General features: G+C 39.0%; 1 protein-coding gene across 1 annotated transcript in view; it reads right to left on the bottom strand.

Annotated features, from left to right (window-relative positions):
* The window catches only part of rbm19 (RNA binding motif protein 19), a 216,902-nt gene that overhangs the window by 159,770 nt on the left and 29,883 nt on the right, over positions 1-27,249 (bottom strand). Inside the window, 5 exon segments of the mRNA XM_055655605.1 lie at positions 6,407-6,538; positions 19,390-19,403; positions 19,405-19,474; positions 21,393-21,593; positions 23,213-23,323. Coding sequence (XP_055511580.1) covers positions 6,407-6,538; positions 19,390-19,403; positions 19,405-19,474; positions 21,393-21,593; positions 23,213-23,323 — 528 coding nt within the window.

The following is a 27,249-nucleotide window of genomic DNA, read 5'->3' as shown; positions in this document are numbered from 1 at the left end:
TTTCTTCCACTGCCATAGCACTCCCAAGGTTCTCCTCAAAGATGGAAGAATATTTACTGTTATTATGATGGAAGGAATCCATCTCTCTTCATCTTTCTCACTTTGCACTCAAGAAATTCATCGTTCTGGCAACTAATTCAAGTATATCGTTCCCTGAAAAAGGGAATGCTGGGTAGATTGGGTGACAATAAACTAAACTGGTTAAAAAATAATTTAACTGCGTTAGAACGTGACAATAAAAGCACCATTGAAAGTGAAAGTGGCGTCACAGGGTAGATAAGGTGGTCAAAAAGGCTTTCGGCACATTGGCCTTCATCAATCAGAGTACCGAGTATACAACTTTTATAACCTGTTCCAGTTGTTGAGAGCACTTCTGTCCCAGAGGAAATCCCAATGGTCAAAGTACCTGACCCGTTCCCTCTGCCACTCATCCATCTGTCTTGTTCTCCTATTCCTACTCTCACTACAAAATCCAGACATTATGGCCCTTGAAAAGATCCTGCTTTTTAACTTTCTACCTAGCTCTCCATATTCACTCTGCACGATTACTAATGTCGTTAATCAATGTGTACCACGACTTGCAGCTGCTCATCCATTCCCTTGAGAATGTTCTGTAACTGCTTGGAGACATCCTTAACCTGGCACCAGGGGAAGCAACACACCATCTTGGAGTCTCGTTCACAACCACAGAATCTTGTCTGATTCCTTGTTATCAAACCTCCTAACTGTACCACTCTCCTATCTTTAACGCTCCCTGTGTACATCAGAGCCAGTCGTTATGCCACAGACCTGGCTGCTGCAGCTCTTTGAAAAACAGTCTCCTCCAACAGAATCCAAAACTAGACACTATTCTTCTACACAATACTATATGTTATTATGCTCTATATTTGTTTAAGAAAGAACTGCAGATGCTGGAAAAATCGAAAGTAGACAAAAATGCTGGAGGAACTCAGCGAGTGAGGCAGCATCTATGGAGAGAAGGAATAGGTGATGTTTTGGGCAGAGACCCTTCTTCAATCTATTAGGTAATAAACTACTCTTGGGCAGATGTTTAGAAATTTTACTTTCAATTGAACAGATATTTAAATCTCTTACTGCCTTAGCATTAAGTTACATCAAATGTTCCTACATAGGGAGAAACTTAATTTATACTGCAACTTAAATGACTGCAGAAGGCCATTACGGTCCGATAGGTTCTTAAAAGGTGCAATCTCTGTTCTCTATCAATTTGGCAAAATATGACAAAAAATAGCAATGTGATAATGACCAAACATTTTTTTCAACGTTGCTGGCTAAGATCAATATTGCCCTGAACACCTGCTGTTCTTCATGTCATGGGATCTTTTCCATCCATCATGGGAGGAAGATGGGACTTTGGTTTAATGTCACTTATGAAAAATGGCATCCTTACAGGCCCATAATTCACAGCCCTGCTCTGGAATGTCATCATTGATTTTGTGTTCAAGTAACAATTATACAAGAGAAACATGTCAACACTACAGAAGTGTTCCCTAGATGTTTGGTTGGTAGCTCAGATTATTTTGAAATGTTAAAATAAACTTTAGTTTAGGATGATGAGATTTGTAAAAGCACATTTATTTGTCATCACATCCATGCAAATAACATTGTAGAAAAACATTAAATATTTATTATTCTGTTTTGATCTTTAATATTTTTGTGGTTTCAAATATAGTAACATCAAATAGTATAGCAGATGTGTATTATCACGAATGGTTTTGGAGCTTTCTAAAATCCTATGTACTTCCGCCATACTAACATTTTCCACAGTGGAAATTTACTACTTCATATCACATTGCATAATTACTGAACAATTACACGAGGAAATATCAAAAAGCTCTTGTTCCCTTTTTGATTTTGTATTCATTTAGAATTAATTATACATAACAGATCTGTCAGTCTACAGAATACCCAAATAAGTTTCAAAAAGGGAAAACAATCTGAAACAAGTCCCTTTCACTGTGAGCACCTACCACTGAAGGAACTCAATGGGTCAGGCAGAGTCTGTTGAGAGGAATGTTTAGATAAGATTTTTGGCCGTGACCATTCTTTGTCTGAAGGGCACTGACCCGAAATGTCGTCTATCCATTCCCATCCACAGATGCTATCTGACCTGCTGTGTTCCTCCTGCTGTTCCTTTTTTGTTCAAGATTCCAGCCTCTGCAGTTTCTTATGTCACCACTTTAGTTTAAAGATTATTGAAAAATGTTTCTTTTATGAGTAGCGATTAAGGGCCTATACTCTTGGTTTTGGAAAAGAATGAAAGGTGATCGTGTTGAAACATAAAATATTCTGATCAGGCTTAGCAGGGTAGAAGCTTCTCTTGGCTGGGGTACCCAGAAACAGGGATCAAATTAAAGGGACAACTTTTAAAGACAGAATAAAAATGTCTTTACCTGCAGGATAGTAAATAACTGAAATTCTCTCAAGAAATGTTGGAAGCGGAGTCACCCAATGTATTTTATTGAATGATATAGCCTAGTAACAGGCCCTTCAGCCCACTGAGTCCATGCGGACCATCCATCACCTGTTCACAGTAGTTCTATGTTATTCCACCTTTACATCCACTCTCTAAACACTAGGGGCAATTTATGGAGGCTAACTAACCTACAAACCCACATCTTTGGATTGTAGGTGGAAAAATAAGCACCCGGAGGAAACACCCAGTCATTGGCAGAACGTCCAAACTCCACACAGGCAACACACGCGATGTCAGGGTCTCTGGCGCTGTGAGACAGCAGCTCTACCAGCTGTGCTGCCCTCGACGATAAAGACATACAGATTTTTAGATATTATTAAGGGACCCAAAGCATAAAAAGTTAGTACGGAAAAGCAAGGCTGTGGATCAAGTGGGGACGAGGGGCCCAAATGGCCAAACCCTCCTTCCAGTTCAAATTTCATTCGATACTTAGTGGCACAAGGTCATCTCCTTTAGATGTTTTACTACATTTAAGACAATTTATCTCAACGTGTTTTTATTTATTTCCAAATTTAGTCAAGCTTACAATAGAAATTCGGTATCTATCACCAACTTAGATATCACATTGAATGACCAAAGGTGTACTAAATAAAGTACCACATACTTTTCTCACTAAACAAAAAAAGCTTTCCTTTTCTCAAGCAAACAGTGAATTTATTATTTTAAAAAGCTTTAAAACAGATGAGTACGGTATTAAAAGCCTCAAGCTACACCCACATTTGCAATATAGTTTTAGTAGAGGTTTCCTGAAGGATATTGCAGATTTCCAATATCTTTCATATTTCATTCCTATGGATAGATTTAGAAGCTGCTACCAATAGTTAAGGAAATCTTCATACTCCCAAAATCCTTTGCTATTAACTACTATGCTTTTGTTCAACCATAATAACCATTGGATTCCATGAGTTCATCAAAATGTTTGACTTTTTAATGAAAATCTAAAATAATTGCAAGTGCTGGAAATCTGATATAAAACAGAACATTTTGAAAACAATGAAGACGTCAGACAGCATCTGTCAAAAGAGAAAATAAATTTACATTTCTGGTCAAATGCCCTTTCTCAGAACTAGGATAAAGAATAAACGAGCCAGCTGTAAGTTTCAGTGAAGTCTGGTGAGAAATAGACCAGCCAGAAGAAATATCTCTTATAGGCTGAGGCCACGGTGATAATCTGTTGATTAATTATCTGGGGAGGGGGGGGGGGGGGGGGAGGATAGAGGGGAGAGTGGGAGGGGGCGAGGGGGGTGAAAAAACAAAGGTATGTGTGGAAATTGAGAAATACTACAATTTAGAGCTATAGGAAATGCTCATCTGTGGTAATGGGCAGTGAAAACATGCGGCACTATTTTTTATGATGGTCCTGATCCTGCTGGTTTGATTCTACTGAATTTAATGACTACTCACAGTCCTCCATATCCATCCTTATTTAGTCCAGACACAGATGACAAACCTGCTGATCTTATGCAGCCCATAGTCCAGTGACTTGCTTGCAAGTTCTGACATTGCAGTTACTGCTGGAAGGAGTACCCTCTTCTGGTACATTAGAGCAGCACATAGACAATGTTGTTGTTTTTATAGAAAAGTTATATTGAATTTGGTGGAGAAAGATTACATTTGTCCATTTACATGCAAGTACATTTTTGATGGAATGTCATAATTGCTGCCTAACATAGAAACAAGGTGCAGGAGTAGGCCATTCGGCCCTTCGAGCCTGCACCGCCATTCAATATGATCATGGCTGATCATCCAACTCAGTATCCCGTACCTGCCTTCTCTCCATACCCCCTGATCCCCTTAGCCACAAGGGCCACATCTAACTCCCTCTTAAATATAGCTCTCATACTTTAGATAAACTTTTAAAATTTGAAGACACAAAATATTGGAGTAACTCAGCAGGTCAGACGAAATCCCAGTTATGGATACGACATTTTGGGTCAGGACCCTTCTTCAAACTGATTCAACTGTGCAGTCAGATCCTTTTTAATTATACTTAAATTAGTTTTGTTTAGTCTACTATACAGACACAGCGTGTAAAAAGGCCCCTCAGCCCACCGAGTACATGCTGACCAACGATCACCCGTACACTAGTTCTATCCTACACACTAGAGACAATTTATAGAAGCCAATTAACCTACAAACATCGAGGAAGGAACTGCAAATGTTGGAAAAAACAAAGATAGACACAAAAAAAATGGAGTAACTCAGCAAGACAGGCAGCATCCCTGGAGAGAAGGAATGGGTGACATTTCAGGTTGAGACCCTTCTTGAAACTAGTTAGGGATAAGGGAAACGAGAGATATAGACGATGATGTAGAGAGATAAAGAACAATAAATGAAAGATATGTGAAATAGTAACGATGATAAAGGAAAGGCCATTGTTAGCTGGTCGTTGGTCGAAAACAAGAAGCTGGTGCGGCTTTGATGGGGGAGGGATAGAGAGAGAGAGAGAGAGAGAGAGAGAGAGCGAGAGAGAGGACATGCCGGGGTTACTTGTTAGAGTCAATATTCAGACCACTGGGCTGTAAGATGCCCAAGCGAAATATGAGATGCTGTTCTTCCAATCTGCGTGTAGCCTCACTCAGACAATGGAGGAGGCCTAGGATAAGAAAATTATGTGTGGGAATGGGCAGAAGAATTAAAGTGTTTAGCAAACGGGAGATCACGTAGGTTCAGGTGGACTGAGCGAAGGTGTTCAGCAAAACGTTCTCCCAGTCTACGTTTTTGCCTCGCCGATAAATAAGAGTTCACATCTTGAACAACGGATACAGTAGATGAGGTTGGAGGAGGTTCAAGTGAACCTCTGCCCAACCTGAAAGGAACTGTCGGGGGCCCTGGATAGAGTCAAGGGAGGAGGTATAGGGACAGGTGTTGTATCTTTTGCGGTTGCAGGGGAAGGTACCTGGGGAGCGGATGGTTTGAGTGGGATGGGATGAGTTAACCAGGGAGTTGCGGAGGGAACGGTCTCTGCAGAAGGCGGAAAGGGGTGGCGATGGGAAGATGTGACCAGTGTTAGGATCCACAGGAAGTGGCAAAAATTTGAGGATTGTGTTCTATACGACAGCTGATGGGATGAAAGGCAAGGACTAGGGAGACTGTCTATGCTGCGACTAGGGGGAGGGGGAGCAAGGACAAAGCTGCGGGGTACCGAGGATACTTGAGGGAGGGCCTCATCTATGATGGGGGGGAGTTCCCGCTCCCTAAAGAATGAGGACATCTCACAAAGACTATTCCCTACTCCCAATTCCTCCATCTCCGTCGCATCGACGCCCAAGATGAGGTGTTCCATATGAGGACATGTCCTAGTATGGAACACCTCATCTGGGAAGCAGATGCAGTATAGGCAGAGGAATTGGGAGTAGGGGATAGAGTCTTAGCAGGAAGCATGGTGGGAGAAGTGCAGTCGAAATTGTTGTGGGAGTCAGTGGGTTTGTAATAGAAGTCAGTTGATAGTCCATTTCCTGTGATGGAGACTGTGAGATCAAGAAAGGGGAGGGAGGTGTCATTGGTTCCATCCTGCACTGAAAAAATTACTTGGACAATCTCCGATACCTCCCTCCCCTTTCTTGATCAGTTTGCTCTCAACTTATTTTTTCATTTCCACTTAAATTCACTGCCCATTCATGATCTGACCGAGCTAAAATTAAAATTTTCAAAAAACATTTCCTGGTTCAGACTCTTTCATGCTAAACAGTGATCCTTCAATGCAATTGGTTTTAGAGATCAAGAAGTTTGCAATTATGACGAGTCCCTGTTCCTCTACTGCCGCATGCCAAAATGGCTTTCTAATCACAGGGTTATCCACAGAAATTCTGTAGGCAAATGGAATCAATAGCTGGCACAGTTCGTTTGTCAATAACCATAAAATTTGCACCACTAACTTGGCCTTTCGGAACCTAGAAGAAAACTTACCTTCTTCAAAGATTCTTCAGCTGTTGAAAAATTTAGATTTTTGACAAATAATGTGCATCCTGGAATACATTCATCCCTCTTCCTCACATGAATCATTTTCATTTTCATTTGTTGCCAGTACATCTTGACCATCTGCAAAATAAGAAAAAAATGCTCAGTTTCTATTTGTCATTTTCTTATTGTTAACATCTAATAATTATTTGCCAAAATAAATGGCAAGGAATGTATATACCAGTGCTCTTTTCATTCTGCTGACTTGCTTGATTTACAGTGCCCACTTTTTGCCATTTTAGTTAATTCTTCAAAATAAGTACCCCGCATTACATTTTTGTTCTTAAACAAGAGCAAAATAACTTATCAATTGAAGTTGGAACCGTGCAGCGTCTGTAGAACTGAGCAAAATGTATGTCAAAACTTGCAGTTATATAAAGTCTTTTTTTTTTTTTAAACTTGCTTTTCCATTCCATACCTGTCAAAGCCAAGAACTGCTTAACAGACTAATTCAAAATTAGATAGGAAACGCAGTCAACTATTTGGTAAAATATTGTTGTGTACTGCAGTTCAATCTTGTCAGTAGTAATGAGCACAAGTGTGCAGAATATCTTTTTGACAGCCTTGCACAATATTAAATAAAACACGCTTGGAGGATATTTGCCATAAGCCAGATGAAATTGTTGCGGCAGATAAAATAACAGCATTTAAAAGTCATATTTTTAAATTTCCCAAAATAATCTTTATTCAGATGTGGACAAGCACGTTCTAACATGGACTTAACTATCTCACGATCATTATGGTTGGCTCTTCGTAACAAGTAAAGGCCTAAAATAATCTATGTGGAAAATAAATGTATCTTTAAAATATTAACATTCACTGGACATTTTCTGAAGCAAGCACAATTGCAAGAAAACCTCTGTAAATACAGAAAATAAATTCTTAAAAACATCAGAAAAATTAAACCTGCAGTTTGGATTTACAAGAAAGGCATGCTGGTCACGATTTTGGAATATCTGCACTGAAATCTCTATAATGAAGAGACACCATCAAAGGAGAGTTAAGCATTACTTGGTTGATAGATACTACCCTGGACTATGAATTTTAACTTGCCTGCTTACACTGAGTTTGGCAGTCAAACGTTATCTCTGTGCTGATTGATGCTATTTTTTTTAAATGTTAGTCTGCACTAGTTAAGTTTTATCAAGAAAATGTCTCAGGTATCAATTGAAGCCATTCTTTCTCAGGCCAGTTAAAATGACTTCAATGCGAGTTCAGGAGTGCTCAATGAGGCATGGATGGGTTAAAATGTATAGTGCATATCTACCTTGTTCGGAACGAAGTGGTAAATACCCTGTTCTTGTGTCGGATATTCTGCAGCACAGCAACATACCAAGATACAGTTACATTTTGAGTACTATTACTTTTTCCAACCAAAACACCTTGCGTCTTCATGTAGAACAATGGCTTGCGAAATTTCATTGTTAAATTCGGCCATAAATATTCCTGAACCGAAGGAGAAATATTTAGAATGACGATCAATGCTATTTTGAAGAAATTGCTTAGTTGAGTTACAAATAAGGTGGAGAAAATTGCAAAGAGGACAAAATACTTAAAAATTGAATTGCATGTTTTACTAATCTTTTTAGATAAGACAGTGAGGAGTTAGTTAAGCATTTTCCTTCAGGATTGTTTGTTATGGCAGTGAGAATAAATGATTATCTTACGAACTGCAGTGACAAAAAAGTTGTTTAGTCTATTATCGTCACGTGTACCGAGTTACAGTGAAAAGAGGTGTGTTGCGAGCTATCCAGTCAGTGAAAAGGCTATGCATGAATAAAATCAAACCGTCCGCAGTGTAGATACAGGATAAAGAAAATAACGTATAGTGCAAGATGAAGTCCAGTAAAGCCTGATTAAAGATAGGCCAATAGTCTCCAATGAGTTAGCTGGTAGGTCAGGACCGCTCTCTAGAAGGTGATAGGACAATTCAGTTGCCCGATAACAGCTGGGATGAAACTGTCCCTGTATCTGGAGATATGCGTTTTCAGACTTCTGTACCTCTGGCCAGAGGGGAGAAGAGGGAGTGACCGGGGTGAAACCAATGAATTTAGGCAAGTTATCAAACTGCTCAGTTTCTCTCATGTTCACCATTACAAATTAACAAATACATATTTAACCCAATGCATTGCCAATTTTCTTGTATCAATTATTTGCACACAGGACATTAAGGCCTCTTCCTTTAAGATTATGTTTAGATTTTTAGATTATGTTAAGATGATTAGATTTTTAACTTGAGCAATCTAATGTTCCCTGGTAGACAACTTTTAAATGTTAACCAAAACCTCAAACTATCCACACTACAGATGATACTTGAATACGGTCTTTGCTTTCAACAAGGATGGCCTCATTGAAATTGGTCATTGCAACACCTGTATCAGTAACCTCATAGAAAAGCAAGTGCAACACAGCCAGTGGCTAAGGTCATTGTGTTACAAATTTTATACACTTGGCTCCTGTTGGCTAGAGTTGAAGATAGCTGTAACACCTTGCAGCTTGCCATCCACAGTTGAATAAGGAAATCAACATTTTAACAGATACATTTTCACAATTTTGTGAAGATTCGAGGCTTTCACAAAATGCAGGGTGCCATTGGCTATCACACGATAGCAATGCAAGTTGTCTCTGAAACATAATCCAAGTTAGAATGATTACATTCCCTCAATAACTAGCTTGTGTAAATTACTGTCTGTGCCCATTTAGGGAAGTTATACAATTTAGTCCCTCAGGAAATATAGAGAAACAAATTTGGAGTTATCTGAAACTGTTCAGGTTGTAATTTGCTAAGTCACAAAACTTGGCACATTACAGCCCTCGGGACTTAAAACTGAATTCATCACTTTCAGATAACAAGTTTTTGCACATTGCATAACTAGCCAGTTTTGATTAGAAGTTATCAACCTGAGATAGTTCTGTTCCTCTCTTTGCAGATGCCACCTAATCTGTTAAATATTTTCTAACATTCACTCTTTTTACTTCAGATTTTCATGATCTGCAGCCTTTTGGTTTGCAAGTTTGTGTTTTAAAATGTCAGCATTTTGTTTTGCTTAATTTCGTTCTCCTGTTTTAATTCATATCAGTATACCTAGAATTCCTAAGCTCCTTCTCAGCGAGGATCACCAGTACTTGCATCAGCCTCTCTCTTGCTCGCATTCCTACCAATAAAACCCCATTGTTCTCTATTTCTTAGCTTTCTTTTAAACTTAAAACATATTTGATTAAATAACTTTTCTCAGCTCTTTTGAAATTCCGCTAACCTTAAACCCCATGACCTACTGAATATTTCCAGAATGTTATGTTTTTCTATCAGTATCACCAACTCATTTTATAGCTGTGTGTTGAGAGGGATGTGATCCATGGCAATAGTTGGACTAATTAAGACTGTAACCAGATAAGAAATAGCAGATAGGGCCATGTCATTCAGTAAAATCATGGCTGATCTGATATTGGCCTGCTCCATTCTTCTGCTTGTTCCCTATGATCTTTAAACCAAAAATCTGTCTTTCTTAGCCTTGGATATATTCAACAATTTTACTACACAGCTCCTGGGATACCAACAAATTCAAAACACCGACCACCCTCTGAGAGATGAAATTCCTCATCTCATCTTAAATCAGCAACTCTATGTTCTGAATATAGGCCCTATAGTTCTATATGTCTCATGAGTATTAACATCCTCTAAGAATCAACCCTTTCAAATCACCTCAGAATTTTGCTTCAATGACCAGCTCTCACTCCTTTAAACTTCAAAGAGTGCTAATTAAATTTGCACAATCTTCCTTCAAATACAACTCCATAACTAAGTCAACCTAGTGAACCTTCTCTGAGCTGCCTTCAATGTGTGGATACAGTGCATTCAGAAAGTATTCAGACCGCTTCACTTTTTCCACATTTTGTTACATTACAAACTTATTTTAAATTGGATTAAAAACATTTTTTTATCATCAATCTACACACAATACCCCAGGATGAAGAAGTGAAAACAGATGTTTAGAAAAGTAATTCAAAATAAATAATTGAAATATCACATTTACGTAAGTATTCAGACTCTTTGCTATGAAACTCAAAATTGAGCTTAGGTTCATCCTGTTTCCATTAATTATCCTTGAGATGTTTTTACAACTTGATTGGAGTCCACCAGTGATAAATTAAATTGATTGGACATGATTTGGAAAGGCACACACCTGTCATATAAGGTCTCACAGTTGACAGCGCAAATCAGAGCAAAAACCTAGCCATGAAGAAGAAGGAATTGTCCGTAGACCTCCGAGACAGGATTGTGTCGAGACACAGATTAGGGGAAGGGTATAAAATAGTTTCTGTAGCATTGCTGGTCCCGAAGGGTGCAGTGGCCTCCATCATTCTTAAATAGAAGAACTTTGGAACCACCAGGACTCTTCAGAGAGCTGACCACCTGGCCAAACTGAGCAATCGGGGGAGAAGGGGTTTGGTCAGGGAGGTGACCAAGAACCCGATGGTCATTCTGACAAAGCTCCAGAGTTCCTATGTGTAGATGGGAGAACCTTCCAGAAGGACAACTATATCTGCAGCACTCTGCTAATCAGGCCTTTATGGTAGAGTGGCCAGACAGAAGCTACTCCTCAGTAAAAGGCACATGACAGCCCACTAGGAGTTTGCCAAAAGGCATGAGAAACAAGATTCTCTGGTCTGATGAAACCAAGATTGAACTCTTTGGCCCGAATGCCAAGTGTCACGTCTGGAGGAAACCAGATGCCGTTCATCACCTGGCTAATATCATTCGTACGTGAAGTATGGTTGTGGCAGCAGCATGCTGTAAGGATGTTTTTCAGTGGCAGGAACTGGGAGACTAGTAAGGATCGAGAGAAAGATGAACGGAGCAAAGTACAGAGAGATCCTTGATAAGTGTTCTGGACCTCAGACTGGGGCGGAGGTTCACCTTCCAACAGGACCAGGACCCTAAGCACACAGCCAAGACAACACAGGAATGGCTTCGTGACAAGTCTGTGAATGTCCTTGAGTGGCTCAGCCAGAGCCCGGACTTGAACCCGATCGAACATCTCTTGAGGGACCTGAAAATAGCTGTGCACCGACACTCCCCGTCCAATCTGACAGAGCTTGAGAGGATCTGCAGAGAAGAATGGGAAAAATGACCCAAATACAGGTGTGCCAAGCTTGTAGCGTCATACCCAAGAAGACCCGAGGCTGTAATCGTTGCCAAAGGTGCCTCAACAAAGTACTGAGTAAAGGGCCTGAATACTTATGTAAATGTGATATTTCAGTTATTTCTTTTCAATTACTTTGCAACAATTTCTAAACACCTGTTTTCGCTTTTTTATTATGGGGTATTGTGTGTAGATTGATGATAAAATAAAATAATTTAATCCATTTTAGAATAAGGCTGTAATGTAACAAAATGTGGAAAAAGTGAATGGGTCTGAATACTTTCTGAATGCACTATATTTCTTCATGAGAACAGGACTATACGTGGTATTCTAGATGTGGTCCCACTAATGCCCTCCAGAGCAGGACTTCCCTACTGTTATAGTCCCTCTCCTTTGCTTTGCCATTTAGCGATCACTTGCCACTTTCATTATTTGTTGCACCTGCAGGCGACTTTGCTTTCCAGTAGGTATTCTGGTATTGCATGAAACGATAGATAACAAGTGGTATTTTTGCTTTGAATATTCTTTTTTGGTTACTTAAGTTTGTTTTCAAGTAAGGTTCACTTCCTGTTAATAAAACATGCAAAAATCATCCAGAACAATGCTATAAATCAGTATTTTTTCAAAGTATATTTAAATTACTGGTGGTGCATGTTGATTAACTTGTCTAAATCAATTCCTTATAAGGTATCACTGCAATCATAAAATAGTACATAGGTCAATACCCCATTTTAATGCACGACTTCCAAAGGCATTTGCCAACATAATGTTAAAAACAAAAACAAAAAAATTAATTCGTGGAATGTGCAGTCATATATATATATATATATATATATTTGTGTGTATGTATAAAATATATATAAAGTAAGAAAATACTTAGTGTCAGAATTTCCCCAAGCTAATATTCTCCATAGCTGTATATATTATATCAAAATCACATATTGATATGGTTACAAATTTGCAGATATAAAAGGTTGACTTGAATAATCAAGTATTTTTAATTTCACCTATTTATTTCAAGCCAAAGAACATTTTAAATATTTCATCTCCTTAAATTTAGTAAGGAAGGTTCTGTCAACTCGGGGGAAATTAATAAATCATTGACAGTTAATCCATCAGCAAAAAGATTTAAATGCACCTCCATCTGTGGCTTTACGATAAAATGCAGTCACGCAAAGCAAAAAGCAGTTACATTATTCTTGAGCTAAAAAATTCTGACTCTTTCTGCATGCAAAGCACATCCTGCACAACAAAAGCTATTATCAGTGAACTGCAGCCTTCACTAAGCATTCCCCTGAAGTTCATTATCACAGGGCCTGGGTCTCGGCACAGTAAGATAATAGCTCCCTGGTGACTAGTAGCCAGATTGGCATTGCTGCTTTCATTCTCAAAGCTCAAGGCTCACCTCCCCCAAAGGCCACTGTTGCAGCCTTATACATGGTATGAAAAAAACATGGAAGTTCAAAACGAGTCATGTCCTTGAAGAAGAAAGAAGAGTGCTGGGTTTAGTATTAGCCTGCCAGTAACACAATACAATCATATGTAGGACTTGTAGAGTATGTATGATGTTGTATTGGACAACATACACGATTTTCTCCCCCTCATATTTTTTCAGGTGTTCACAAAAGGTATTCTTTTGATGCTTCTGGGTTTCTTAACAATGGCAGTGTTTTCTTAACATCGTAATTTATTTTACAAATGCTTTAATATTACATGCTTTCACGAGTGGATGTAGTAGCTGAAATTGAAACACCAGAAAGCTAAAGTTGGATTAAAAGGAAAAAAGAAAAGGTTAAAGGTTACAGTGGCAAATCCTTATGGACTTGGTTATACACATTCCATTACAAATAGGTTGTTTTTATTACAAATTCCTCCAGAAATTGATAAAGAATGTAAAATTTCAATGCAAGAGAAAAACATTCCAGGTGCTGGAAATCTAAAATTAAAACACAAAAGGCTGGGAATACTCTGGAGTCAAGGAGCACCACTGACCCAGAATGCCAACTCAGTTCCTCTCCCTACAGGTGCATTTGGATTTAATCTCATTTGAACCCTACGAGATGTAAATGCATGTATTTTATCATTATATTTATTTTTGTTTAACTTCTGATTCTATCTGAAAAGAGTAAAATAAATGCTAGAATGTTCTATGTCATAATACCTACTTGGGATGAGATATGAGAATGTTAAATATAATTGTTTTCAATTGAACAGTTCAAAAAGACGAAGGTCCTTTTCGTGGTTAATAGTGCAATTAAAAGCATATTTAACTCAAAATTACATTTGGTCATGCAAATTATTGTGTTTTTTTTCTTAAAATAGCTCATTAGCTCCAAACATAAAATGTGCCTGGTAGTGACAGGAAAGTATCTATTTCTTGTCAAATCTTTTTTAGGATTTCTATGCGAGCCAAAATATATAAAAGTATTGGCATATACATTTCTTGCAGCTGAACTTATGGTATAGAATGTTTAACTGAATTTCTCATTTACTCAATATTACTCAATATAGGAACAATTACAGTGATCTTTTGCTAATTACACCAGATCATGGAAGCACAATTAAAACATTAAATAATGAGAAGATCGTTAAAAAAGTGTGCAAAGTATCATCATCAGCAATGGCTGCATTGACTGGATAATAGAACTCAGAGCAAAATATTAGCTGGATCCAAAACAAGACATTTGCAAGGTACACAAAAAAGCTGGATAAACTCAGCGGGTGCAGCAGCATCTATGGAGCGATGGAAATAGGAAACGTTTCGGGCCGAAACCCTTCTTCAGACATTTGCAAGTGTGTCCTCAATGCTATCCAATTACCATGAACTCAGAAATGATTAGTTTTAAAGGAAGAATGCTAGATGAACATTAAAATGCAATCTTAACATCGAACGTACACACAAATAAAAGCAGAGGTACAAATGTTAGTACGGTTTAAAGACATTCGCTTCGTTCCTGTTGCTTAAAAATCAGCTTTTGTACACGTTTATTTGACCTGATCATTGTATTAATATAAATTATAGTGAGCAACAGAATGTGACCAATTCTAATGATTCCATTATTGATGCAGTTGCTTACTACATGTACCTGAATTGTCATTTTTTTTAATGTTTATATATTACCAACTGCTGAACTTGTGGTACTGCAAAATGTCTCAAATTAAAATATTTAAAAAAATGAAAAATCAATCTGCTGTGATAAACTAAATAGACATGGTAAATATGAGATAAAACATTACTTAAATTTATTTTACCAATGAAGCGGGCTGTATAATTAATTACCAAGCCACAAGGAAGTTCTGTAGCAACTGTTCAGAAATTAATAAAGTTGGACTTCATTCATAGGAACTGTTAAGCAAGTTCATGGCCATATGCCCAAGGATAGTGGGATATTGATACAATGTAAATCTTGTTTGTATCTGCATCACTAGGGGCGCCGCATTGATGGCAGCCTCTGCCTACAGTCTGTCAGTTTTTTCTATCTTTTTAAAATTTTAGTCTGTCTTAACAGTTTGTTTTGGAGGTTTATTTAGTTTTTCTATGTAGGGGAGGGGGGGGGGGGGGGGGGGGGGGGGGTAGGGTAAGGGGGGAAAACCTTTTGAAGCTCCGGAGTGTTGGGCCTGCTGTTTCAACATCGCGGTGCTGTGGTTCGTGGGGCTTCCAGGGCAGGCGGCGCTGACTTCGGTGTGATGGAGTCCTGGGATCCCATTGCCGGGGGCCTCCGGCCTGGGTCTCCGCCTGGCGTGGCCTGTGGACTACGAGAGCCGCGGACTCCGGTAGGAAGTGGCCGATTCGGAGCTCCAAGCCGCTGAGGTTGTTCTCCCGGTCCGACGTCGGAGTTCCATCATTCCGGCGAGCGGGCCTGAACATCGGGCCACCCATAGCGGAGACTGAGGAGGGCTCGGGAGGCCCCGACCACGGCTAAACATCAAAGATCATCAGAGGAAGATGACTGAACTTTTTGTGCCTTCCCTCAAATTGGAAAACTTGGACTTTACTGTGAGTCTATCATGTGTTGTGTTCTTTTTTTATTCCTATGGCTGTGGTGACCACGCATTTCACTGTACCAATTGGTACATGTGACAAATAAATGTATCTTGTATCAGAGGCAGACTCAGACTATACCCAGATACAAGTTATAAAAGACAGTGAGAAGGAAAAAGACTGTAAAAACAAGATTAGTGAAAAGCATAAACTGGATAATACTTGAGACGTCAGCACTTTTTTGCCTATCCTTAATCACACTCAAACTGATGAAGCAGCAGTGTCAACTACATTGCATCTGGAATCACATAAAGGCAAGACCAGGACAGGACAGGATTCTTTCACTAAAGAACATAAGTGAACAAGATGCATTTTGATGTGTTTTCAGAAGTTTTGTGATCATCATTCCTGGCATTAGATTTTTAAAAGAAAATTCCAAATAAATTGAAATAATAGAATGTAAACTCCACAATGAAAAATAATTCTAGCTGATTGTCCATGTTAGCACATTCCATGTTGAGTAACTCACAATGTCATCTATACATAACTAAAGCTCTGATCTTGTTATCTTCTGGTTGCGCGGTCATTCTATTTGCGCAAAAACGTTACGCGATAGCGCTACGATTTTTCGCCAGCTTACTCACCGTTCTCCTGCTCTGTAATTGCACGAAGTTTAGTTCCGATCGACGGTCCAATGTAAACTTTAGCGAGGTTTAAAAATCTTAAAAACCGCGCAATCGCAGGTCGATCTCCTCTCCTGCCGTTCAGCGCCGCGTGGATTGGCCTTTTCTCCTGTCACTCCGCGGGACGGTCCGCCCCTTCCTGCGCCATCACATCTGTACTGTAGCGGTGGATGGCCGGCGGAGATTTCCAACCGGACACAATTTTCGGAGAGACTGGAAACGGCCCGGTCCGGGAAATGTCGCCAAACGGAAAGCGGAGAATCTGATCTCGGTGGAGAACGGCCAGCGCCGAACGGACCAGCGACGAACGGACCAGCGACTGCTGTGAGTCTGCTCCAGCCCCTTCCCCTCTGGAGCGTCACAGCGGGAACCCGGCAACTGCGCCTGTGCAGTTAGGGGCTATGGGTGAGTGGTGGAATAAAGCATTGAGGGAATGGGTTGCGTTGGGGGAACGGGTGAGTCGTGGAATATTGCATTGGGGAATGGGTTGCGTCGGGGGACCAGGCCTCCCGTGTGACTCGGACCCAACGGGTCCCACTTAGTCTAGTATCTTTTATAAATATATATTTATAAGAACAGCCATATGAGCTCTAAAACAAGGATATAAATTCAAAACTCAATCTGTTGACATCTTTTCAACCTATCAAAACTAAATCTACAAGACTTACTTTACAGAATATTATTAACACAGCAACTGTTTTGTCCTACCTATTGGTCAACGAAACAACAGTCATGGTTTTTTTTTTCTGATAGTACTGCTGTGCAGCACGGTGCAAAATTTTAAGATATAACAAATACCACATAAAGGGAAGTTACTGTTGCAACAATCCAACTAATTTCATAGAAGATTAAATCAGGAGAATAACTGATAGTGACAGTCCTAAAAAGAAAATATTATTATGGCAAAGGTGATCATAAAGCTACTCAAACCAGAGGGAGAGATTTCAAAGAAGAGGGGTGCCAGGAAGTAATTCCACGCTCCAGAGCCTTGGCAGATGTGAGTATGGCTGCTAATCATGCAGCAATTCAAATCAAGATGACCCCAAAGCATAATGTGCAAACCAATATTGTTATTTGCGAGAGGTTAGAGAGCTCCTTTGAGAAAGATGAAACTGAAATTAATCTAATTCTTTTAAATTTGACTTAATGAAAGAGCTACATCATCTGTGCAAAATAAATTACATACTTTGCATCAACCTTTTGTACTGTGGGGTGTATACACTGAATAAATATTTCAATTTTAACTTAAGAGTCAGCTGCTTGACTCATTTACCTTCTGCACTAAAGTACGATTAAAGACAGAGATTCAAGTAAACTGATTTGTGACAATTACATAATTTACACTATATTGAAACCAGACAATTTACTCTAAAATAAGTTTACAAAATTTAATGATATATACCCCTATGATTTTTGACACAATTATGCTAATTGTGAACACTGAATTTTCTGCCCAAACAAAAGTTTTCTGTGTGAATAAATAAATACAAGCATGTATTGACAGAAATCTTGTCTTGAATTAATTATCTTAATACATAGTCCTCCTACAGTTATTGGTTGGGTTCCATTATTGAGAACTATTAGTAACCCAAACAGTTCACGTTAAAAATGTTGGCAAGAAACGAGTTCCCACATGGTAGAAGATGCCTACAGCAACCAGCAAAATCCATTCCACCCGTCTCCATTTTACATGTCTCTTGTTCATACGTACAAACTGTGTACTATTGAAACATTCAGAAGTTGGGTAGGATCTGCTTACTTCTGGCAGGATTTTGTTGGTTAATGCCAACAAATACAGTTTCAAATGGCAAGTGAAGTGCAAAAATCCTGAACTTTAAAGAGATAATGGGCACAAATTTGCCAAAATTAAGCTGAAGGAAATGGCTCTCAGAACCTCCACCAGGTTGTTTAAAGTTTATACTTAATCGTGCTTTGAGTGATTGCAACTACTTCAATTAATCAACAAATTAAAGCACAACACATTTAATCTATTTCAGATATATCTGTGTTAAAATATTCCTAAATGTCAGAGGCCTTTAAAACCTACTTGCAAAATTATGGCAGATGCCACCATTCATAGATTTGTTTGGCAGGCTCTCTCACTACCAACATTCATGCAAAGTTATTTTTAAGTCCAGGATGCTTGTGGGTCAACAAGATACATCCACTGCATCTGCTCCAGGTAAGTTCAGGTTTGGGACATCTATATAGGCTGTGATTGCAGACAGCGGTTCAAAGCTGCAAAATCTATCCTATTACACTAATCTACGTCCAAGAAATTCATCCCTGGCAACGTCATTAAGCCCCTGTCCCACTTAAGAAACTTGAACGGAAACCTCTGGAGACTTTGCGCCCCACCCAAGGTTTCCGTGCGGTTCCCGGAGGTTTTTGTCAGTCTCCCTACCTGTTTCCACTACCTGCAACCTCCGGGAACCGCACGGAAACCTTGGGTGGGGCGCAAAGTCTCCAGAGGTTTCCGTTCAGCTTTCCTAAGTGGGACAGGGGCATTACGGTTCAAACTAGAACCATGCAAAAGTATTTTAGGTGAAAAATGGAAAAGGAGAAGGCGGAGTTTAGAAATTGAAAGGGCAGAGAGACAAGGCAGGGGAAAGAACAACACTGCTTGAAGAATTGTGAGCTGATGGGAAATGACGTAGTTGCAAAACCAGTGGAGCCACTGCCTCCTAATAAAAGAAACTGGGGTACAATCCTGGCCTAGAATGCTGAATGCATTCTGCCTGTAATCACATGGTGTCCTCTGGATACTTTCCCTCGCATGCCAAAGTTGCTCGGTTTGGCAAATTAATGAGCTACTGTAAATAAAGTAGAATCTGAGGAGAGTTGAAGAGAACATGGAGAGAATAATGGAATTAATATAAAACCAGAGTAAAAGGATGGTTGATAGTCGATGCACTTTAAAGTTAGAAAAGGTGATTGAGAAAAAGGCAAGAGGGAAAAAATGTGAAAGAGAAAGGCAATAGACTGAAAAACAGAGAAATGTGTGAGAAAAGAGTGAAATAAGAGGAAGGATAGAGACCACATTTCTACCCCCACCCGAACTTTACGAGGTGACTAGTTTTATAAATATTCACAAACAAGTTCCCGATCATTTTTCTTAGCTACCTTTATCACTTTGCTTCTTTTCGGCGACTGGAGTAGAGAACACATCCATCGGGGCCCATTCCAGATAAAGAGGAACATGCTGGAACTAAGTATAAAAAACAAATATTTTTGAGAGGCATTTTACGAGAGCAGCGTTAAATAAACCAACCTTTAATGACAAGGTGAACCCTTTGTTGGGGTAATATTTTGAAAAAAAATTAAAAATGTTTCCTTAGTAGGCAAAATACAAAATATTTTAAGGCTTGCATGCCAAGGTAGCAAATACCATAACAAAATTATAAATGGTGCATGGGAACTTATCATTTTGCTATTAGCAAGAACAGCTGAATATATGAATGCTTGTATCTGACCACCTGTCTGGAAATAACGATTTTGATGATAATCAACAACTTTTAAAATATTGTGCGCACCAGTAAAATATTCTGGAGTGGTGAAATGACAAATGTGATTTTCAATAATGCAGCACATGCAAGTGAAATAAATGTCTGGCTCAACTAGTTGTTACTGCCGTTTATGTGCCTAACAGATCGTCCCGTTTTAGTAGCTCTACCACAGCCTTGAGTATCTTTCAATTTCCTTCTCTCTCTCTCTCATATATTTCTTCTTGAAAGTATTCAAAGCCATTCGCTTCAAACAGTCCCCGTGGTAATTGGTTCAACATTTTATATACATAGAATTTTTTTTAATTTGTATTTCCCTCTGGACTTAGTAGGGTCTATCCTGTAATTGCGGTTCCTAGTGTTGGATTCTCCCTTAAGTGGAAACATTCCACAAATACCTGCCCAACCCATTATTATTTTACAGATCTCGATTATGTCATTCTAAGTCTTACCTTATTTTTCTCCTGAAGGAAATATCCCAATCTGTTAAATGTTTCACTGAGTTTTTGTAAATCATCTTTTAAATCGTATTTTACATTTTCTCCACTGCTTGTGCTTTTTTTTTTAAACATTCTACAGACCATATATATGCACATTCTCTCTGCAGCCTGACCACAATACCACGCAAGTTTAAAATTACATCCCTAATTTTGAATTCTATACCCTATGATAAAAAACAATGCTTTGTCGGAATTTGTATTTACTCTGCTCATGTGTGGCTCACCTACATCCCTTGACCCCACTGCACTGCCACAGGCTTGTTTAAATAATTTCCCAAGGTATAGCTGACGCCTATTTTCCCTACCAACATCTGGCATTTATTCATGTAAAAGTTAATTTGGCAGTTAACTGTTCAATCTGCAAGTTTCTAATGTTAGGCATAATGGTGCATTCGTACTCGCTGTTAAGTCTGGATCACTAGCTTGGTATTACCTTTCTGGTTCACAGTTGTTTCAAAGTACAAATTATTAAAGTGCATTAGGTCAGTCCTCCCAGCACTGCCCATCATAGAAATCGGATGTACTGGTTCTCTAAACATGTCTTAATTTGTCATCAGTATCAAGATATACTTAATTATGTATTTTTTGAAATTATCCATGCACTGGATGATAGAAAACTAACCATTTCAGCAAACTAACTTTCTATTTCTTATTAACCAAACATTTAGGATATCTGTTAAACAAAATATCTATTCTCTATTCTTTAGGAAAATAGTGTTAATTTTAACACGTTTTAAAGAAAACACTATAGATGACAACAAAGTTCTCCCTTGATCCATTCCTCTCAGTAGAATATATGACAATTACAATTCTTGTCTGAAAAAGGGTCTCGACCTGAAATGTCAACCATTCCTTCTCTCCAGAGATGCTCCCGCTGAGTTACTCCAGCATTGTGTCCAGCTAATTTCAATTCTAGCATAGGAATAGAAAGAAGTTTTCAATCATAAAACCGAAAAATTGGATTTATAACATAAATTAGGTTCATATCTTTCGCCTGGTTTCTGTTATTTACTGACTGATATATAAATTCTTCCAGGAACCTTCATCCCTCACTTGCAACCTTGCTTCGAAATAAATAACAAAGACAAATTTCTATTTGTATTGATCCATGCAAAGAACATACCTTAGAATAGGCAAGTTTTGTAAAAGCCTGTTTAGCCTCTGTAGGCTCAAGGAACTCCACAATAGCGCTCACTCCAGCTGGTGGAAGCAAAACCCGCCCAACGTCTCCGTATTTCTTGAATAGATTCTCCAACTCGCCCACTTGGGTGTCTGCAGGAATATTCTTTACAAGGATAACTGTTTTACTTCTTGGTCCAGCAGCCTACAGAGGTATAAATCAGAAATATCACAACCCAAAACAAAATTGCTTGCAACTTCAGTTAAAAACATTGGGTGAAAAACAGAAAATGTTTAGATAAAATCCAGTTTAGACAGCACCTGAGAGAAAGAATTAATGTTTCTGGTCTATGAACTTTCATCAGGATGTGAAATGTGAGTAAATAAGTATGTTTTTATACACTGCAAATGGATCAATTGAAATGTCTAAAATTGTATTGTCTTTCTGCTGACAGGTTATCATGCAACAAAAAGCTTTTCACTGTACCTCAGTGCACGTGACAATAAACTAAACTGAAACGGAAGAGGGAGAATCTAGGTAATGCCCGTGACAGTATAAATTGAACTGATGAAAGAACTCAGCAGATCAAGCAGTCTCTACAGAAGCCAAGGGATGGTCAAAATCTTGAATCAGAACTCAGCATTCAGAAAGAGAGAAAAGTGGAAATTGTACGACTTTCCTGACATGAAACATAATTAAAAATGATGAATTCACATGCCTGGGGCTATGCCCAATAGGTCTGAATAATCTCTGTTAACTCCATTAAACCTGTGGTGGAGCAAATGGGAGATCACACATGTAGACTTGTAGTGAACCACACAAGACATTACGCCTCACCATTCTTGATCTGCATGACAATATATACCACACTGTTGAGAGTGGTTTTTTTACATTTATATTTTGCGAATTTACAATGAATATTCTGATTACACCAGAAGGCTATTATTTCATCATTGCTTTATTGGCTTTTACCAGATTCTAAACCTAACTTTTCATATTCCACATATCTTCCTCTGAATCAAATGTCTACTTACAATTACCTTGAATGAATGCCAAGGTATTCCCATGAATTCCATAACAATTCAAAGTATTTTTTCTCAACTTCTCCTCTTATTCATATTTACCTGATCAGAATCCTACATCTTTTAAAAAATAAAGCCTCAGTTTATTAATTTAGCATTCCCTGTTCTGGAACAGTCACAGTTTCTCATCCCAAATTGTATCCAGGTGAATCCACATTATAAAATCTCAAAAACAACTAGCATGACTGTGATACAAAATTGTAAGTTAAACATTCACATCGTTTAGCAAATTATTGTCAACATACAAAAACTCTTCAACTGTGAATTCACCTTTATGAAATCTAGAATGTTAATCCTGGAATGACTGTACTTAATTTAAAATGTCAAAGTTTTTTTTCAAGAGTCATTTTCCTATAGTAAATGCACACAATAAAGAATATCAGGAAAAAATATACCTAGCAAGTGAAGCAATTTGTATTGATTTTAAAAGTTTGAACAAGGTCAGAAATACAAAAAAAATTACAAAAGGTTAACTTATTCCTCAGATTTGCAAGCACTTCCCATTGAGAAAAAAATGTGGTCTATCGTTTTTCTTTGAAATATAAATAATTAAATTGTCAAATGAAGAATGACTTAAAATAATCTGAAGTCTTTTTCAGCAACCATGTTTGATGGGAAACATACTTGGGCCGCTGGACAAGAGATTAATTACCACATGCTTTGTCAACAGTGCAACAAATATTCATGTTACTGCATTAATCAATGGTGTCCAAGGCATCAGCTGCATTTGGATTGACTTACCTGACTGAATGAATCCAAGCTAACTCCATTATCAACCAAGAATTGCCTGGTCTCTTGAACAATCTGTGTTTCACCGAGCGCCATACGGACTGCAACACTGCCTTTTCCTTCCTTCAAAACATGAAAAGCAGTTTAAATTATTAGAATACATGATTAAAAAGAAGGCTAGGAACATTTGCCATTCCATAAAATTATAGCTGATTTTCAATGGCTTCAATGAAACGAACCTGCTTGCTTTCTTTAACGTTGTGACCACCATAGTTAAGAACTATCCCAATTTTGAACATATTTAAAAAGGTGGCCTCACAACATCAAAACGCCAAAGATTCATGATTCTATGAGAAGAGATTACTCATCTCATATCTCCTGTATCATACTTAATATTTCAAGTTGATGACTATTTATTAACTGTAGAGTTGTCCACCGTAAATTTGAACTGTCTCTTTCTACAAGTGCCACCTAAACTGCTGAACATTTCCAGCATTTTCTTTTCCCAGGTTTTAAGCACTTGCAGTTTTTCCTTTCATTTCAATGGCAACCCATTTTTCTGAACCACTGTCCCATAATTCTAGTATCTTGTATTTCCATTTTTCTAAATTGATCAAAAATCAAACCTGCTCAACCTTTCCTCATAAGACAATATTTTTAAGCCAGGAATCACCCTAATGAATCTTCTCTGAATTGCTTCCAGTGGAGGTATAACCCACAAAGGATAACAACCCGAAAACATCGTACTGACTAATGCACGCTATTAGTACTTCTATTTTCCAGCCCCTTTGGCAAGCTGATTATTGGCATAATCTTGGGGCCATGAATGAACCCCCTCCCCACCAACATACCAGGATCCATTTTTGGTCACGGGTGGGACAAGTGGTACCTCAAAGGGCAAGTGTGTGGGTTCTTTGTCATAGGTAGACAAAAATGCTGGAAAAACTCAGCGGGTGCAGCAGCATCTATGGAGCAAAGGAAATAGACAACGTTTCGGGCCGAAACCCTTCTTCAGACTGATGTGAGACATTGTCATGTTGTGTTCTCCTCCTGTTGATTGCACTTGCTTTCCATATGTGCCCGTTGTAGAGACTTGAAAACCTAAATGCTGGTGCTTCTCCTAATTGAAATGTCACTGGCCAAGGATCTTTGAGTTAGTAAGCATGTTATTTTTTTCAGTGACTTGTAAACATCCTTGAAGCATTTTGACTTCCTGAAATCTCTTGCCATAGGGAGACTTGAAAGCAAGTCCTGGTTTTGGTAATCTAGTATCAGAATATGGATGACAGACATAAAGTGCTGGAGTAACTCAGCAGGTCAGGCAGCATCTCTGGAAAAAAAGGATGGGACTTTTCGGGTCGGGACCCTTCTTCAGACTCGAAAAAAGAGTCCCAACATGATACATCACCAATCCTTTTTCTCCAGAGATGCTGCCTGACTAGCTGAGTTATGGGCCTGTCCCACAGGTGATTTTTCAGCAGACTGCCGGCGATTGTCAAGTTACCGGCGGTCACCTGAAAAACCGGCAACTGGAACGGCGACTGTCAGAGCGGAACACACAAACACACAAACACATTGCTACCTTCACCAGCCCGTTATGCAGGCGGGGGACAGGGCAAACAGGGGGAGCACTGTCTAAAATATTCACATGGTGCAAAACCAAGGTGAAACAGACACACACCACGATGAACAGGAAGGTTGGCACTGTAAAAAGACGGCTAAAGCACAGTGTACGGTAAGCCCTTTAAAAGAGGGAGGGAGAAGGGGAGAGAGGGAGTGGAGACAACTTTTAAGAAGCCAGAGATACACTGCTGAGAAGCTAGGCGGATATTTAACATTACCGGTCGGTTATCCTTGGTTCTGAAAACTACTGCTTATCTTTTTTTATCCCAATGAGCCAATGAAATTCACCGGTCAGCACCAGCTACACCCTATAAGAACCCCCGAGAGCCTTAGATCTCCTGGCAACCCATTAGAACCTCCTGGCGACCCATTTAAGGCTCGCGAATTCTCGCTACTCTCCATGGCGGCTTCATTCTTGTCGCCACTAATTTTTCAACATATTGAAAACTTCACGGCGACCATAATGAGGCCCCGACTAGTTCCCAGAATGCAGGAACTCCTCACGACCATGAAGGCGACTGCCCAGCAACCACCCGCGAACATGTGTCGACTGCATAGTCTCCTGCAGTCGCCTAAAAGGCTGTCTAAGTAGGACAAGCCCATTACTCCAACACCTTGTATCTATCTTTGGTATAAACCTGCATCTGCAGTTCCTTTCTACACACACCAAAACATGGATAATGTGTGCTGGGCACTGAGAGCTGGTTCAAGGTGATCTTGAATTGAATGTAGGGGATATTTATCTGGTTTGCCCATCTTGACAATTGTTCTGCTGCATCTGCATTCTATTTTGAGTTTTACATGGTAAAGTCAACTAGTTTGAAATTCCTTCCCACAAGAACTTTGAAAGGTGTGTGGATGAACACTACACAAGACCTGACAGCCAAATGTGATCTGTCCTTTGGTTAAAAAGCAGAATATCGCCAGAATGTTGACCTGAACATCCAAATGTGTATGACACACACACATGTGCCATGACAAGAATAGAGATGTCAAACAATGTACAATACTTATCTTGGCATAATTTCAATAACATTTTGTACATTCAAAACTCATGAATGGCACAAATCACTGACATTGACTTAACTTGGAAGAAGATAGCTGCTTCAGTATTACCTAAAAGGACAAGTCTGCTGCTGAAAAGTCTTAATTTTCTCACCGAGAGCATCTTTTTAAAAACAGTTCTTGTTATTTGCTCCCACCTCTCGCAGTCCAAGGTCCATATATTGCGGATTCCTCCAGCACCCACCTGAATGAATTCAATTTCTACATCTTCAACCCAGGGCAGCTGCCTATCTATCCAACCAATGCCAACATAACCGGTTGCATCTTTAACTACGCACAATTGCATCACAACCCAATCGCACCATAACTCCATTCCTCTCAATCATTTGAACAAGCATTGAGCTATCTGCACCACTGTCCACTCTCTGCCATTGCCCCATTCCCCAATGCCAAGTGACAATGCTGACTCCGAGCATGAACCTTCCTACCTCCTTCAAAACCAACCATCTACACTTTCTATTTGTGACACATGACCTACAAAATCTCATTCATCAATGTTTATGCATACTACTGAGTTTTTGTTTAATTTGCAGATACAGGATGGACACAGGCCCTTCGGCCCACTGAATCCATGCCAACCATTGATCACCCGTTTACACTAGTACTATGTCATCCTCATTTTTTTTATCAACTCCCTAAACACATGGGACATTTTGTTTTTAAAACAAAGGCCAATTAACCGACAAACCCACGCATCTTTGGGATTAGGGAGCAAAGCAGAGCACCTGGAGGAAACCGACACAATCATATGGAAGACGTGCAAACTCCACACAGACAGCACCCAAGGTCAAGATTGAACACAGGTCGCTGGTGTTGTGAGGCAGTAGCTCTGCCAGCTGCACCAGTGTGTCAACCTGAAAGAGCTGCCTTCAACAAATCTAGTGCAAGCAATACGCCCGTCAAACTTCATCCCTAAATCTGCACAGCTCAACCTCACTATATTCTATAAGAGAAGAATTTCTACCTTATATTTGTGGAAGTAGGCTGCAGTGTTCTCAAAACTTTGTGGAAGTAGGCTGCAGTGTTCTCAAAACAACTTTCAAGGCAATTATTAATTATTGAACTAACTAGACTATTAATTCTCTATCCAAATCTGATTTTAATTTAAGAATATTACTTTTTTCTTTACATACTCTTTACATTATTACATTAGCTTATATAACCTATTCGGGCCACCAAATTCTCTAATGTTCCAAAACAGAAAATTACTTCAACTTTATATAACAATAACATTACTAATCAACTTCTGTGAATGTCATTGCATAAGAACAAAGCAAGCAGCATGTGTTTCTTTGAAGAATAGTATTTTTGTAAATCAGCTTTATACAAGTTTGAACTAATTAACAATAGATAAGCATTAG

Source organism: Leucoraja erinacea, chromosome 25 (genome assembly GCF_028641065.1).
Source record: "Leucoraja erinacea ecotype New England chromosome 25, Leri_hhj_1, whole genome shotgun sequence".
Taxonomy (NCBI): Eukaryota; Metazoa; Chordata; class Chondrichthyes; order Rajiformes; family Rajidae; genus Leucoraja; species Leucoraja erinaceus.
Note: the sequence above shows the minus strand (reverse complement) of the source record. Positions and strands in the feature narration are given on the sequence as shown.